This window comes from Lithobates pipiens, unplaced genomic scaffold, assembly GCF_037356315.1.
Source record: "Lithobates pipiens isolate NorthernLeopardFrog02 unplaced genomic scaffold, aLitPip1_a1.2 Scaffold_10, whole genome shotgun sequence".
NCBI lineage: Eukaryota > Metazoa > Chordata > Amphibia > Anura > Ranidae > Lithobates > Lithobates pipiens.
In genome coordinates, this window is record NW_027507686.1 from 1,671,608 (window position 1) to 1,688,719 (window position 17,112).

Consider the following 17,112-nt stretch of genomic DNA (forward strand, 5'->3'; position numbering starts at 1 on the left):
GGGGCGGTTGGGCTCGCGGCCCGGGCGGCTGGGCTCGCGGCCCGGGGAGGCTGGGCTCGCGGCCCGGTGAGGCTGGGCTCGCGGCCCGGGGAGGCTGGGCTCGCGGCCCGGGGAGGCTGGGCTCGCGGCCCGGGGAGGCTGGGCTCGCGGCCGGGGAGGCTGGGCTCGCGGCCGGGGAGGCTGGGCTCGCGGCCGGGACAGCTGGGCTCTTAGGTGGGGCGGCTGGGCTCGCGGCCCGGGGCGGCTGGGCTCGCGGCCCGGGGAGGCTGGGCTCGCGGCCCGGGGAGGCTGGGCTCGCGGCCCGGGGAGGCTGGGCTCGCGGCCCGGGGAGGCTGGGCTCGCGGCCCGGGGAGGCTGGGCTCGTGGCCGGGAGGCTGGGCTCGCGACCGGGGCTGTTGGTTCTTTAATATTCAGATTGCACATAGAAGAATGGCTTCCTTAGAAGAGATGCTGATTGGATCTTTCGAATTGTATCCTAGCCAGTAAAATCTATTTGAACCACAAACTGCTGTAGAAATGTGATCGATGTGTTTTATTTCAGGGCTCCTGGATGGCGTTGTGGAAGCAGGGAGTGGTCAGTCATACAAGCCAGGTGTTGAACGACATTGGTAAATCTCCCTTCCCTGCGATTTCAGTTGCTGGTTGTGCAATCCAATAATGTACTGCAAAGGGCTGTTCTAAAGTTATCTGATCGCTGTTATTATCTCTCTATTGCTCAAGAAGGACAGGTCTGCCAACCACCATCTAATACCTTTTGGGTGCCTTTAAAGTGGGACTTTACCCAGAACAACTTGTTTAGTTAGGAACATCCATCCCACATTAATAATTCTGCTGCCAAAACGAGTATGTGCTGTAAATTGCCTCCAGCGTTGCTCCTGTTTCTTTATTGCTGGAGGCGGCCATTTTGCAGAAGCCCAAAGCCCCTGAACAGCAGTAAATCCTAAAGTGGAACTAAACCCATCGATTTTAACGGTTTCAAAAAACGGTTACATTCCTGGAATGCTGGGATTGCTAACTGTCACATTTTGCTTGTGTCCTCAATCAAACTGCCAGACCATCAAATGGCCGGAGTCCTAACTGATCACATGTGCAGGACCATGGCAGTTGCAGATTACACAGAAGCAGCTTCCTTGGCTGTAAAGGATAGGAGGGTTTCATTCCGCTTCAAGGCTGTCAGCAGATCGGCCTCTACAAAGTCAGCAGTGACTAAAAATGGAGAGCAACTGAGCATGTGCAGAGCAGGGCAAAGCGATGTATTACTGGATTATTCTTAATGTTGTGCAGATCTATACCGGCAAAAGGGGCCGGCCTGAAATCATCTGGCAGGACTTCCTTTCTAACTAACTAAAGTTTCACTTTGAAGCCAAATAATCGGGTAGTTTTGATATAAAATGCTCCATTTAATCCTCAGAGCTGTGTTTTTTGTCTCTGTTTCTCTGCAGGTTAATTGCCTACAAGGTCTCCCGGTACAGAGCCCGCGTGATTCCCGAATCGCTAGAGGAATTCTTTCTGCACACGCTCAGTCACACGCTTACCTATAAGCCGAAGCTGAAAGGTACCCGATCCAGTGTCGACCTTATTGTCTGTCTTCCTCAGGAGGGGATTGAAGGAGAGGATTTAGGGTTGGGTGAAGGGTGAGGATAAATCCCAAACACTTTATTTTTAGATAGTAAAGGGAAGGGTTAAATCTCCTATTGGGGTATTTTTTTGCTCTCTGTGTCCTGCGGGGGGGGGGGGGAAGAGTTGCCCTCACTTCCTGTCTTGAAGATTCAACAGGAAATGAGAGTAAATCTCCCCAGAATGAGGGGAATTCTCATGTCCGTTGTCATCAGAACACTTGTCCCCATTGGACGATCTTCCCTCACATCTTTGTCCTACTAATCCTCTAATTTGTTGGATTTTCTTCTATATTTTGTCTTTGGTTACTCTGGTCACAAGGACCAATAGAGGGTTAAATCTCCCTAGTGGGGACACTGACCGCAAAAAAAAATAATGTAGCACAGGATTTAAACCCTTTCCACCCTAAATTAGAAAAAAAAAGAAAAAAAGTTTTACCTTTTAGGCTACTTTCACACTGCGGCGGTGCTTTACCGCTGTTTTAGCCGTGCTTTTAACCCCTGCTAGTGGCCAAATAAAGGGTTAAAAGCACCGCGGCCCTTTGCAGGTGCTTCGGCAGCGCTGGCCATTGATTTGAATGGCGGGGGTGGTTTAGGAGCGATGTATACACCGATCCCGCACCGCCACAAAGACGCCGCTTTCTTGTCCTGCAAGGCGCACCACCCCGGTGTAAAGGCACTCGGGCTTTCACACTGGGGCTGCGGGGGAGGCGTTTTTCAGGCGCTATTTTTAGCCCAAAAGCACCTGAAATAATGCATCCAGTGTGAAAGTAGCCTTAAAGTGATACTAAAGTCTCACTTTTGTTTTCGTTCTCTTCACACCTGAGTATATTGTTTTCAGACAGAAAGTCGTGTGATTTATTTTTTACTGCGATTTTTTTTATTTTATTTTTTTAAATCTTTTTTATTTATTTTTTGCACAGGTCAAAAGGTGACCAATGTAAACGAATGTAAAATGCCTGTAATCTGCCCAAAAAAAAAAAAAAAAAAAAAAGAAGCTCCTGTACTTTTTTCAGCGACGGGCGTTTTGCTTTAGGTGACAGAACGCTCAGATGTGAACAGGGGTCATTGAAGTGAATGGGATTTGTCTTGTTCGGCATTTTTAGAGCTGAGGTTTAGAGCAGACATATACCCCCCATAAGAACGCCTAGATGTCATCGGAGCCTTAAAAATAACAAACATGTCATACTTCCTTCCTCTGTAATGGATTTGCACAGAGCGGTCCCCGATCCTCCTCTTCTTGGGTCCCTCTTCGGTGCTCCTGGTCCCCCTTCAGTCCTAATGTGAGAAAAGATTCACAATACAAATGATCTCCAGATTACAGCAGTTGATCTACTAACAGACTCCAAGGGCCACTGCCAACTGACGCGTTTCGAAGGGATACCTTCTTCGAAATGCATCAACACTGAGGAAGAAGGTATCCCTTCAAAACACTTCAGCCAGCAGTGGCCCTTGAAGCCATCTGGAGTCTGTTGTTAGTAGATCAGTTGCTGTTATCTGGAAATCATTTGTATTGCGAATCTTTTCCCACATGTTTGTGAGTTTTTTTATCTTATTTTTTAATAAAAATCTGTCCATGGATAATGCACAAGGCTGATGCGCCCTCCTCCTTTTTTTTTTTTTTTTTTTCTCTTCTCGCTCCGGACTATTAGGATACCCCTATCCTTGAGGGCAGAAAGGCCTGAGACACTATCCACTACCAGCTTTAGTCCACCTGGCAACTCGCTTGTGCACAGGAGTGTTTGTCTTTCTTAAAGGGGTTGTAAACCTTTTGTGTGTTTTTTTTACCTTAATGCATCCTATACATTAAGGTGAAAAAACAGCTGTCAGTGACCAGCCACCCCCCCCCCCCCCCAGCCCCACAGCCCCCAAGATTTATTTACCTGACCCACGGGGACGTGCTGTCTCTCTGCCCGAAACCTGGCTCTTGATTGGATAGATAGATGGCAGAGCAGCCGTTGGCTCCTGCTGCTGTCAATCAAATCCAATGACGTGAGCGCCGGGGCCGAGTCCTGCATTCAGCCTCTATGGAAGGTGATTGCTGGACTCGGGAGCGCCCCCACAAGGTAACCCCCTTGGGGAAGCTCTTCTCCAAGGGGGGTTATTAGATGTGGGGAGGGGCCGTGAGAGCCGCCGAGGGGCGTTCCTTCTGGTTTGGTATTTTCAGCCGACATTAATGGCCGGGCTGCGGCGATGTCACAAGGATGTCACATCACCGCGACACGCATAATGTGATCTGAGCTGCGCATGTGTGGCTCGGCTCACATGACTCGCTGACATGCAGCGTTTGATTTAATGTCACTGTATTTCTTTGAATCGGCTGTTAAATTTTTTTTATTTTTTTTTCACCCCGTAGTTTCTGACGCCATTCGATTTCAGGGGAACTGGAGCTTTGTAAAGACGTGCCCGCTGCTGATGGATTTGTTCCGCAAGGTATGTCGGGTGGAATGGCGACAGTTATACTGTGGGGGTCAGTCACATGACCAGAAGCACAGGGTTGGTCCTGTTTGTGCTGTGATCCCGGAGGTCACATGACCAGTGCCGAAGCATTTGATTGGCAAATGTGAGATTCCTGAGAAATGGTTTCTGCAGCAAAGTTTGTAATGATTTCTGTTCATTTGTTAGAACTTTCAATGAAAGAACCTAATTGTGTATTTATTCCATTTTATTTTATGTCAGCTGTTTATTGATCATGCCTGTAGGCTGATGGTGTATATATATTTTTTCTTGTCCAGTTGAGGATCTTGAAGTCTTAAAGCGGAGTTCCGCCTAATTTTATTTAATTTTTTTTAAAGAATCGGCTACAAATACTGCAGCTGCTGACTTTAAAAATAAGGACACTTACCTGTCCAGTGTGCCCACGATGTTGGCACCCAAAGCCGATCTGTCCCTCGGCTCCTGGGTGGAGGCGCCGCCATCGGTGAAGGGATCAGGAAGTGAAGCCTTTGTGGTTTCACAGCCTGGTTCCCTACTGCGCATGTGCGATCCCACGGGTCCTTTCTGTCTTCTGGGACCTGTGGGTCTCCCATAAGACAGCGGGGGTGGATGAGGCATTGGATGGATATGACGTAGATATCCGTGGATACTGCAGCTATCCATGCCCGGAAGTGGGAGTAAATACCTGGATTAGACCAGTATCTACTCCCCCCTGAAAGGTGTCAGATGTGACACCGGGGGGGGGGGGGGGGGGGAGAATCCGAAAAGTGGAAGTTCCATTTTTGGGTGGAGCTTCGCTTTAACCCTTGGGGTTATATTGCTGCCTACAGAAGGATTGGACAATGGGAGACAAACTGTAGGCCAGCCCAAGTAAACAGCATTCCAGTCATATACTAACTATTCCTAAACCTTCTCCCACCCCCCCTTCTAATACTAATCTAACTACCCTTCAAAGGAAAGATGTGTATACTTACCTAGTCTGAGGGCACTCTGGTCCGGTCACATGATCTCTGCAGCGACCGGCTTCAGCGAAGAGAAGAACTGAGACAACTGCTGTGCCTGGGCGGTGATGTCACCCATAAGCTTATACCAGGGCATCCGTTGTCGGCTGTCCCTCCTCTGCGCTGAGGCTGGCACTTGGTTCTGATCATGTGACCGCACTGGAGCACCCTCAGCATAGGTAAGTATAGACCACCTTTCCTTTCGCAGAGTAGTTAGAATGGGCGTAGGAGTAGATTTAGGTATAGTAGGGATTTGATTGGAATGCTACTTTAACCCCTCCTACTACCAGCGGCAATCCGGTGTGGTTGTCCTCAGCCTGGCTTTGAATTGCACCACTTCCGGATCCCCGCTGGGCAGAATGTTGTGGGGCTGCCCTGGAAGTGACCTTTTAGGCACGGAGTTCTGTATGGAATGCTTTCTAGACTAAGTTTTGGTTAAGAGAGCTGCGGAGCACATTCCAGGCCCAGCATTGCCTCCTGCTCTTGCTCCGGTCTCTGAACACCTACTAAGTAAGTATTGACCAAGCAGTACACGGATCTTCCCAGTGAATGGCTGTGCAGGGGGAAATCTCAGCACAAGTCTGATCACTGGCAGGCTGTTCTCCCATCGCATACAAAAACCTGACCACACTGGGATGGATGAGCTTCTTTACCTAACGTGGTCATATTTTAATAGGAAAACAGAGGGACAAGTAGGATCACTAAGAATTCCTCACAAAGGAAGGAATACAAAGAGAACTCCTTCATACCAGTACGTGGGACAGCAGCCAGGGGAGGGAATGTTGGGGGGGACATATTCTTTAGGTTTGCAGATACAAATCTATCTGTCCTTTGCTCCCCTCTAGCTATTTGTGCTGCTGAGTGCCGAGAAGCTGACGTCACACGTACAGAACATATTGGATACACAGGAAGTCAATTGGTATCATATTCTATCGTTTTTTTCCTGCCTTGTCGTCTGTCAGTCTGAAGCTCAGCATCTGGTAAAAGGTGATCTCATGTTTACAGCGTCTCTTCCATTATTATGCTTCTTGCTTTGTCTTTTTGTTATTTGTCGCTTTTTAATACCTCCATATGAATGTGGACAGGGTGGCAGTTTTTGTGCAGAGAAAGTATTTGTGTCACAAGCACTGGAGCCGATAGTGGAAGCATTGACATCTTCTGGTGTTCTATTAGTTATTAGCCCTTAAAAGAGTTTTTATATACAAGACCGAGAGTCTCTCAAACTTTATTTTTTTTTTTTTAGCTTGGCAACAATCTTAAAGCTGTAGTAAAGTCCACCTTATAACTTGTACCTAGCGGTAATCCATGAATAAGGCTTGCCTGTATGTACAATGAATATCTCCTAGAAGTGCACCGTGTAGGAGAGATTCACATTTGTAGAGTCCAGTGACGTCACCGGCGCATGCGCACTGCGCTCTGAACAGACGGCATATTGGAGTATGTCATCCATTGAGAGCGCTGTGCTGTGACCATCATCTCGGCCCGGCCATTCAAACGGCCTAAGCCTGGAAGGAAGTCCGGGTGCAGATGGAAGCGCTGATAGTGGTGATAGCGCTCCACTGGAGGGCTTTGTTTCAAGGTAAGACTGAGTGCCATATTGTGCTAGTCATAATAAAACCGCCCGGGGGCCCAATTGTTGTGGTGTGTGTGTATGGTGTGTGTTTTTTGTATAATCCAGGTATCTGCACCCACTTCCAGGAATAGCTAGCCGCAGATGCCCGCCCACCCGTTGTGTTCTGGGAAAACACACAGTTCTCAGAACACAACTGGGACCAGTGAAGACGCGCAGCGCGACTCGCGCATGCGCAGTAGGGAACCGGGCAGTGAATCCGCAATGCTTCACTTCCTGATTCCCTGACCGAGGATGGCGGCAGGAGCAGCCAAGAGACGAGTGATTGCTCGTCATCTACTGCCGACATCGCCGGCACCCAGGACAGGTAAGTGTCCATTTATTAAAAGTCAGCAGCTGCAGTTATTTTGTAGCTGCTGACTTTTAATAATTTTTTTTAAGGACCAGCCGCCGCTGTTATACTGCAGCAGCTTGGCTCCCCTGGGTGAATCGCTGTAACTCTACATCGGCGGCTTTAAGAGCTCTAGTGGGCGCCGGCCACCTATGATTGCTCCTGACAGAGACAGAACGGAAAAAAAGTGTCCGATCTGTCTGCTGCAATGTTGCAGTCCCACTAAAAATCGCAGATCGCTGCCATTACTAGTAAAAAAAAATGCCATAAATATATCCCCTATTTTGTAGACTCTATAACTTTTGCGAAAACCAATCAATATACGCTTATTGCGATTATTTATTACCAAAAATATGTAGGATATATTGGCCTAAACTGATGAGAAAAATTTTATGTGGGTACAACGTCGCACGACCGCGCAATTGTCAGTTAAAGCAACGCAGTGCCGTATCACAAAAAAAAATGGCCTGGACAGGAAGGGGGTAAAATCTTCTGGAGCTGAAGTGGTTAAACAAGTTTTTTTCAATTAACAACAAATACTTATAAGTACAGAAAAAGCATCATAAAGACATTCAAAATAAAATGGAATACGGAGTCAGAGCCATAACAGATGTATGAGCCCTCCCATGACAGCCATATATACCGTATTTATCGGCGTATAACACGCACTATTTTCCCCTTTTTAAAATAGGAGGAAAACCGCGCGTGTGCGTGTTATAGGTCGATATAGGCTGCCACTGAGGGGAAGGAAGGGGACGAGTGCTGCCGGAATAGAGCCGGATCTCCTGTGTGCTTGGCTCGGCGCTCAGTCACGCCCCCTGGACGGCTTCTAGCATTGATGTCCCAGGATTGGACCGGCGTTATGTCCAGGGGCGGGACTGGGCGTGATGCTTGCAATAAGACACTTTCCGGAGAATTCTCTGGAAGTGAAGATCATGGTGATCCATGTGTGAACATTACGATCGCTTCTGGACATTCTGATACATGAAATCATTGCACCTCTTTATATGTATTTATGAACACTAATGGATGATCTATGAATTGATCCCCGAGATGTGGAGATCAATATATGAATTGTTGTCTAACAAATTCTGTTTATTTAGGAGGTGCCACTATTGGGCTGAGCGCTGCACTATTGTCTATACAAGTCTCTGTATTACATGTTTTAAAACTCAAACGTGCCTTATCAGTGAAGCCGAGTTCCATACCCCATACGGACCAATCAGGAAATGGCTTTTCCTGATCAGACTACAAACATCGGGGGGCTTTGAGTATCGGCATTTATAGTCATCATTTTCTGCAGCGCTTTGTTCAGAGTTGATCTGTCAGTTCAGTGATTCTCATTCTCGTCTTGCTTTAGATCTCTTGAGCCGTCTTCTGTCTCAGGCCTTTGAGACCTACGAGCTGGAATATCTCATCACCGCCTTCCTCATCGCTCGCCAAGCCGCTCTAGAGGGTCCTGCTGCATTTATCTCCTACACAGACTGGTTCAAGGTCGGATAGTTCCATCAACAGACAGAAAATTTAATTTGATGTTCATCTTATCTGGGGCCCCTTGTTTCCTCTAATGTGTTCCAAATATGTTTTGGCCCTACTGACTTTTAGTTTATGATGTTGCCGTCCTCCTGTACCCCACCAGAATCCTAAACCTTGACCTAAATCCTTAAAGCCCCTCCGCCGCAGTGTGAAAGCAGCCTTAGAAACAGAAATCTTCTGCCTTAGTAACAGAAATCTTCTGCCTTAGTAACAGAAGTCCTTCTGGGTATTTGGATCTCCTGTATGTTCACCAGAATACCTCCGCTCCTCTCCACCGTATGTCCCGCAGAAGTATTCCTATAAATGAGGGAAACTTGGCCATCGTGTAAAACTGTATCACCAATTTTGTTAAAAACAATAGATTTTGATTTTGTTAAACGTGGAAGCGATTAGTATACAATGTTGCCGCTCGTATACAGACCTTTGGCCTCGGCTGTGACACGGAAGTCATGTCCTCCATCTCCTCCTGACGCCCCGAGCCCGGGACATGCGGTGGGGAGGAGGTATATGGTGAGCAAATACGGGAGATCTGACTTCCCAGGAGGATTTCTGTTACCGAGCGTTATAGACCTGTATGAGGATATGGGGTCTATATTGGAGGTGAGCCACAACTTTATCACAGGGCCCCGTACACACGGTCGGACTTTCCGGCAGAAAATGTGCGATCGGACTGTTTCGTGTGTGGGCTCCATCTGACTTTTTCCGTTGGAACTTCCAACACACATAGTTTGAGAGCTGGATCAAAAATTTTCCGACAACAATATCCGATCATTTAAATTCTGATTGTGTGTATACCATTCTGACGCACAGAGTGCCACGCATGCTCAGAATAAATTACGAGACGAAGGCTATTGGCTACTGGCCTCTTTATAGTCCCATCGTACGTGTTGTACGTCGCCGCATTCCGAACGATCTGATTTTCCGACAACTTTGTGCGACCGTGTGTACGCAAGACGAGTTTGTGGCAAAATCCGTCAGAAAAAATCCGACAGATTTTGTTGTCGGAATGTCCGACCCGTGTGTACAGGGCACAAGGGTAGAGCACAGTGTGGTGAATATTTATTGCTATCTTCTAACGAACCAGAAGATGAAGGTGGGATGTAGTAGGAATCGGGACTTTGGACTGGTGGAGTTAAAGGACTGGCTGTGACATAACTTTGCTTTTTGTTTTTTTTCAGGGAACATTTGGTTCCTCCACCTCCCACCAGAGCACCAGCAAGAAGTCTTTAGTCTTCCTGTTGAAGTTTCTTTCTGATTTGGTTCCATTTGAAGCCCCACAATACTTAAAGGTAAGCCTTTCCTTTTGTGCCAATATGGTGACATCTGTCTGACATCACTCCTCCTCTGACAAGTCCAAAAACTGTGGTCAATCATGGGCACAAAGGAGAGCGGGAGGGTAGGAGATCTCCATACAAGTCGGTCACAGGTCTAACAATCGAGAAACAACTTTTGCATGGAAACCAAACGATCAGCGAACACTTTGCTCCTCCCTGTCTTCTTTGGCCTCTATGATTGCTCCTGTTTAATGGGCAAAACGTCATAAGAGTAGCCAAGTCTGAGGGGGAGGGGTCACCATTGGCTCAGATTAATAAATAGTTCTTGTAAACCTTTTACAGCCAGCCCAGAACCCATGTCTGGTGTGTACTGCTTGTACCGCGCTCCATCACTTCTACTACCAAGATATCAGATTCTCGAATTTTCTACCTTTTTGCTGATACTTTTTCCAGTCTCTGCAAATGTCTTTCATTTACTTCCAGGTCCATATCCTGCATTCGCCATTTGTACCCACAAAATTCCGCTCCTTGTTGATGGAATATGTCACACTGGCTAAGACCCGGCTTGCCGACATGAAGGTACGACCCCTGGGGTGTCCAGACTCGAAATTTCTCTTTACTACACGGCTCTTATTTTTTTTACACTTTGTGTTTTATTCTCTTCCAGGTGTCTGTTGAAGACATGGGATTGTATGAGGACCTGTCAGTTGGATCAGATAAAGATCAGGTGTGAAAACGTTCCTCTTATCAGATTTGTATGCACTGCTGTAAACTGACTTGCATTTAAGACCCTTTTTATGTTTTTTTTAATTTTTAAATTTTTTATTTTTTTTGCTTCTGAGTTGGCTTGGCATTCACTTGATTGCAACAAATCTTTGTGTACATGTCCATGCACCATACATTGGGAGTTACTTTAACCACTTTCCGCTCGCCATATAGCAATATGATGGCAGCAAAGTGGTTCTGTTATCCTGACTGGACGTCATATGATGTGATCAGGATAACAAAGCCGCGGCGCGCAGCGATCGAGGTGTTCTGTGTCAGTCTGACGCATCGCATCTCCGATCATGGTATGGAGCCTCTGACGGAGGCTTATTGCCATGTGATCAGCTGTGACCAATCACAGCTGGCCAATCACAGCTGATCATCATGTGAACCAGGAAGTGCCGGTAAGCGGCTTTTCTCATTTCACGCTGAAAGGGAGAGCCTATTGGCAGGGGGTTCTGCGCTGATAATCAGCACATTGAATATCCGTGCAGCCCCCATCAGAGGCCAATCACTGCCCATCAGCCGCCAGCCTGTGCCCCATAAAGAATGCCTATCAGTGCCCCATAAGTAATGCCTGTCAGTGCCCTTCAGATGCCACTCTATAATGCCTGTCAATAGCTCCTCATCCGTCCTGCCTATACAGTGCCATCTATTAGTTCCACTCCAGTGCCGCCTATCAGTGCCCATCGTTTTTTTTTTTCTCTATTTTGTTTTTTTTATCAAAAAATAACCCCAGAGGTGATAAAATACCCCCAAAAGAAAGCTCTATTTGTGGGGAGAAAATTATAAAAATGTAGTTTGGGTACGGTGTTGTATGACCACGCAATTGTCATTTTAAGTGCAACAGCGCTGAATGATGAAAATTTTTCCTGGGCAGGAAGCGGGTGAAAGTGCCCGGTATTGAAGTGGTTAAAAAGCAGTCTCTTTTTGGCAGACCCAGTAGTCACAGTAGCCTTTCTGGGGCCCTTGTTGTCTGACCATTGTTTGTTTGTGTGTTTTTTTTTTTTTTTTTTTTTCTTTTTTTTTTTTTAACCTCCCAACATGTTTCCTAACAGTTCCCACTTAATTAGATATAGTATTAAAACAAAGAGGGAAGCGCGGTCTCTCAAGCAGGCGGACGCACATGTTGCGAGCTCCCATTTGTCAAATGGGGGGATGTAGATTACCATTCCCTGGGAATGCAACTACAGATTCCTAAAGTCTTATAGTTCGTTAACATCACCTGACCATTCAGATCAGAGTTGCATTGCCCACCCACCCCCAGGAAGGTTTGCTAACTGATCCATGCTCCCTCATTGTCTCCCTGCCTCAGGAGTCCAACCTGTATGTTTCCCAAGGGGATGATGTCATTTTCCCCCCCTCCTGTGTACAGGCCTGGCTATTGGCTGCTCTGCCCTGAGCACTATCAACCGGGAGAGGTTAAATGCCCCCCCAATACCCGGAACCTGGGGCATCAATGGAGCAGGCTGGTGACGCGGTTGCACAGATTAATGAGTAGACTTCACCAAAGACGTGAGCTATCAGAAGGCACTTTTCATTTTGCCCTGAAATGACTAAATGTATCTACAAGCACTAAATTGATTCTCTCTGCAGAGGAGACGCTTGAGAGGAGATGTGATGGCGATTTACAAATAACCCAATGGTGATCCCAGCATAGGAATCAAACTTTTCAGTCTCAGGGAGTGTAAAAGGACACGGGGGGGCACACAATGAGATTGGAGAAGCAGTTTAACTTTTAAGCTGTGTAGGGGGGATTTTTTCACTGTCGGGGCAATAAGGATGTGGAGCTCCCTTCCACAATTCCTGTCAGTGTGGATTATTGCTATTTTTAAAAGACTCTTGGATGTGCATCTTGGTGAACAAAACATACAGGGATATGGGAAATGATTATCAACATGGACACACCTACAGAGGTAGAACTGGGTGGACTATTTTCTTTATTGAACCCTTTTTTTTTTTTTTTAAAGGTGTTTATTTTGATTTTGTAACATAGAAACACAAAAAAAACAGAAGGACTGTAATTACAAATGTGTAAAGTGCACTTAGTAGAACCTTTACTTAGTAAAGAGAATGGGACAGGTTTACTAGTCCATAAAAAACAGAATTGCCCCAACAACACACATTTATACCTTCCTACATGCAACCATTCAAACCTGCAACACATGCGATCCCCTGAGGACAGCAAAGGTCTAGAATCCCCCCCATTCAGTAGATGCTTCATATAAGGCAATCTGTGATTATCAGTTTTGGTATCTTGCCGAAAATGAAGATTGGAGTACATAAGTAGTGGGCCTACTGGGAAAACTGTGAAGAGAGGACACCCCCCCCCTCCCCCCCCCAAAAAAAATCCTCCCATACATCAGGCCATGGTTGCCAGATTTTAGTGAATTTCTTAGGGCATTCCCTACTCTTGTATATCAATGTGAATTTGGGAAGAACCCCCATGAACAATGCGGAAGACAGCGCGGGCTGAAAGAGGGCCCACGTCCTCCCGTCTTTATTGAACCTCACCAACTATGGAAATGAGCGGGGACAGCATCACTTTAAAGCTTAAATACAATAAAAGGTTATGTTTATCTGCTGCGTTTTATGGTTTTATTGTCATTTTGCTACAGCATAGCTTATTGCCTCCTTTCCTCCGGTACAGACACAGTCTCAGGCACAGCAGGATGTAGAGAAAGCTGTAAAGATATTTCAGAATACCGGCAAGATTCCAGCTAGTGTAATGGAAGCCAGGTAAGTGATTATTGTTGTTTTTGTGTATTTTTTGAATGTTTATCTTTCTCTAATATGTATAATAAAGCTCATTCTTCAGTCCTGAGGAAGCAGCAGCACTGTGAAACGCGTAGCCTGATCTAATTTTTAAAAAAATTTATGTATTCTCTTTATTTAAGAAACAATGATATCAAGTGTCACATTGTGGAATGTTTTTATGTCCCTCCTGCACGTTGCCTGAATTCTGTTGGCACTTTGTTATGGGAAGTTCCGGGGACACGACGGGGTGATGGGTCTCTGGTGTCGGGCTCTCTTCTTAATAGAGGTAGCTGGGGGGTCCCGTATAACCTCCAGATACCGGAATGAGATCAGCATGCTCTGGATAGAGAAACTTGTGACCATAAGTTGCGCCATGACTCCAATGGTCATCTGAGCATCCGGACTGTGGACAGGAAGTGGACCAGCGCCAAGATAAAGGTCCACAGGGTGAGGTACAAGAGTGTCTTATCGCGGATATCGATGGCACAGCGAATCACAGACGAGAGCAGAGTCCAGATCCCCAAGGTGTGAGTCTGCAGGCCTCTCACTTCGCTTGGCCTTCCCGCATATAATTGATCGATCAGGAAGCTGTGATCGCGGAATTTCTGCAGAGTGTTTCCAGCTACAATAATGGAAACCATCATCAGCCAACTACAGAGGACGGCGAGGAAGCAACTCGTACCGGCCACCGGTGTTCTGAAAGATAGTGTCCTGCCATCATATAGTGTCCGCCCCGTGCATGCGCAGTACGGAGCAGAAGAAGCTTCGGAAAATCTCAGAAGATGAACGGCGCCTGCGCCGTGAGTGGAGGTGGTAGCCCCACCATCCAAGCGGACATAGGGCTGGGAAAATTAGAGGGCCCCTCGCTTCGCTCGCCACGCTTCGGGCTCGGCCTCTCTGCGCTCGGCTCTTTTATATTCCAACTCTATGTCCACTTGGATGGTGGGGATAGAACCTGGACTCAGTGCGCAGACGCCGTTCATCTTCGGGTATTTTCGGAATCTGTGTATGCTGTGTTCTGTGCATGCGCAGTACACAGCGGACACTATCCGATGGGGGACACTATATGATAGGACACCGGGACCCGGCACCCTGCAGACTCTGATCAGACTCGTATTATCACGGCTGTCAAGGCTAGCCCCGCCTCCCGACTGATCGAGATTTTTGAATGTTTAGCCTTTTATATTTGTGTATTTTATATGTTGCTTTTGTCAAATACAAAAGATCCCGTGTCTGTATACATGTTTGGGATCACTTTTACATTTTGTATGTAATAAAAGTGTAAACATTTTACCAAAAATTGTTGTAGCAAATACTGATACAGAGTTATCCCCAGGGGGGGTGTTTATAGTCCCGTTTACATGAAATGGTATTTGGATAAGTATGAATCGGGATGATGCCCCCCCCCCCTCCCCCTACGAATGTATTCCATATATATATATATATATATATATATATATATATATATATATATATATATATATATATATATATATATATATATATATATATATATATATATATATATATATATATATATATATATATAAAAAAATTTTATTATTGAGTTCACATATATAATCTTTGTTTATATGGGTTACGATTTACCACTTTTAACGTCTCTGAAATTCAATTCTGTTTATTGATTTGCAGCATTTTCCGGAGGCCGTACTTTACATCGCGCTTCCTGCCTGCGCTGCTCACCCCCAGAGTGGTCAGTATACACTTCTAGTGTCATCCCGTCAAACTCAAATTTTATATCATTGTTTGCATGTTCATGAATGGAGATTAAAGTTTACAGATTATTTGTTTGTTTTTTCTTCTTCTTTTTATTTTAATATAGCTGCCTAAGAATTCGGATTCACTCATGTTACTGATCGACTCATTAAAACGGTGAGAGAATTGAATATTCATAAGCTTTGACCTTTTCTAGTTACCTCCTTTTCTTTCTTTTTTGTTCTTTGCTATCGCTTCTCTTCTCATCGTGCACACTCACATATGGATGGAGTTACAAAAGAGACCCATGGAAGCACAGAGAGAAGACAGAAACCCCCTGCAGATAGTGAATCCGTCCCATGAGCCTAGCACTGCAAGGCAAGATTGCCCTCCACCATCCTAAAACGCATTAATTAGGTGTTACTCTCTGAACTAACCCCTTCCTGTCTACAATATGTATATAAATGTTCCTCCACATGATGCCCTGCGCTGAGGATACATGAACAAATGCTATTGCCTTGTCAGCAGCTAGCCAACTTTGTTGCCCATTAACAGTCAAGAGCCAATCAGAGTGGTTCTCAAATCATGAGATTATGATGCCAACAGCAAATAAATGGTTTCAGTGTGTATAGGCCACAGCAGCCTGTAGATGGCAGTATACCTCTGTTTAAAACTGCACTTGCATCGGTTTTAATACTGTAATCGTTTAATACATTTATAGTGTAGAAAAAAAAATTATTAAAACATTTGAAAAATAAGTGTCTGATCCACTTGTCAATCTGTAATAAAAACAGAGAAGGGAGTTAATTAAATTTGTGTACCAAAAGAAAATGTTGTATGCCCCTCATAAAATGAAAAGGATATTGGGATTGGCACATTATTCAGTTATAGTCATTTTTCCCGGGCACATATTGGTGCTGCGAAATGTGTCCTGGGAATCTAGGCTTCAGTGACTTGGTATAAAATAAATGTGATATTTGGTAGTAAAAATTAGACCCTACTGCTGCAAGATAGCCTGGAAGCCTATAAGGTGCCTACAGAATGGAATTTGGAGATTTGAGAAACTATTTCTCTATGGCACACATCTACCCACAATGCAATGGGGGCAAAGCAGGTTTATGTGCCTTCTGGGGGGCTTATTAACATTGGAATCTCACTGGGAGGCTGATGGGCAGTGTGGATAGAGTACACGTACCTACAGTAAAGTGAACCTGTTATCTTGCCCAGTATGGTATTACTGTAAGATGAACATATTATTATTAATTCTCTATATTATTAATATGCTACTCATGTGATCTGCTCACTAAAATCCACCATCATGCCAGATTTCTTATTTGTCTTTATCACTGTAGAGCTGATAAGATTCCTGCAAACATGCTGAGCTCCTATCTAGATGGCTGTGAACTAAAGAAGCATCGGAAGCTGGAAGGTGAGGATCTCGGCTGTTGGAGGATTGTCAGGATGATGGTTAACCAATCAGATTAGTTGAACTTTGTTTAACCGCTTCAATACCGGGCACTTTCATCCCCTTCCTGCCCAGGCCAATTCTCAGCTTTCAGCGCTCTCACACTTTGAATGACAATTACACGGTCATGTAACTCTGTACACATATGACATTTTTATAAAAAAAATTTTTTTTTTCAGACAGAGCTTTCTTTTGGCGATATTTAATCACTGCTGGGTTTAAAGTTTCTGTCAGAATATTTTTTAAAGAAGTCCATTTTTCTCCTTCGCTGATGGGCACTGATGAGGCAGCACTAATTAGGTGGCACTGATGAGGAGGCATTAATATGCTGCACTGATGGGCGGCACTAATATCCCGCACTGATAGGTGCCATTGATGGACACCAATAGGTGACACTGATGAAGAGACCCTACTATGCTGCACTGATAGGCACTTATGGGCAATGATATGGTGGAATTGATAAAGCACAAACCACCATGTGAAATGTGTCTACCCTTTTTATTTTTTTTTTGTCCCTTCCCTTCCGATCAATATTGGTTGTTTTTTTTTTTTTTTTTGTTTTTTTTTATGAATTTGTTATACAGA

At 45.4% G+C, this 17,112-nt stretch overlaps 1 protein-coding gene across 3 annotated transcripts in view; it reads left to right on the top strand.

The window, feature by feature from the left end:
• Positions 1–17,112, top strand: part of FANCA (FA complementation group A) — a 66,911-nt gene that overhangs the window by 20,038 nt on the left and 29,761 nt on the right. For all 3 annotated transcript variants that reach the window (XM_077450878.1, XM_077450886.1, XM_077450893.1), the window contains exons 10-21: positions 542–608; positions 1,443–1,555; positions 3,973–4,049; positions 5,899–6,040; positions 8,375–8,508; positions 9,729–9,839; positions 10,308–10,403; positions 10,492–10,551; positions 13,240–13,328; positions 15,000–15,060; positions 15,190–15,239; positions 16,415–16,491. In XM_077450878.1, the coding sequence (XP_077307004.1) occupies positions 542–608; positions 1,443–1,555; positions 3,973–4,049; positions 5,899–6,040; positions 8,375–8,508; positions 9,729–9,839; positions 10,308–10,403; positions 10,492–10,551; positions 13,240–13,328; positions 15,000–15,060; positions 15,190–15,239; positions 16,415–16,491 (1,077 nt within the window). The remainder of the gene's footprint in view (positions 1–541; positions 609–1,442; positions 1,556–3,972; positions 4,050–5,898; positions 6,041–8,374; positions 8,509–9,728; positions 9,840–10,307; positions 10,404–10,491; positions 10,552–13,239; positions 13,329–14,999; positions 15,061–15,189; positions 15,240–16,414; positions 16,492–17,112) is intronic.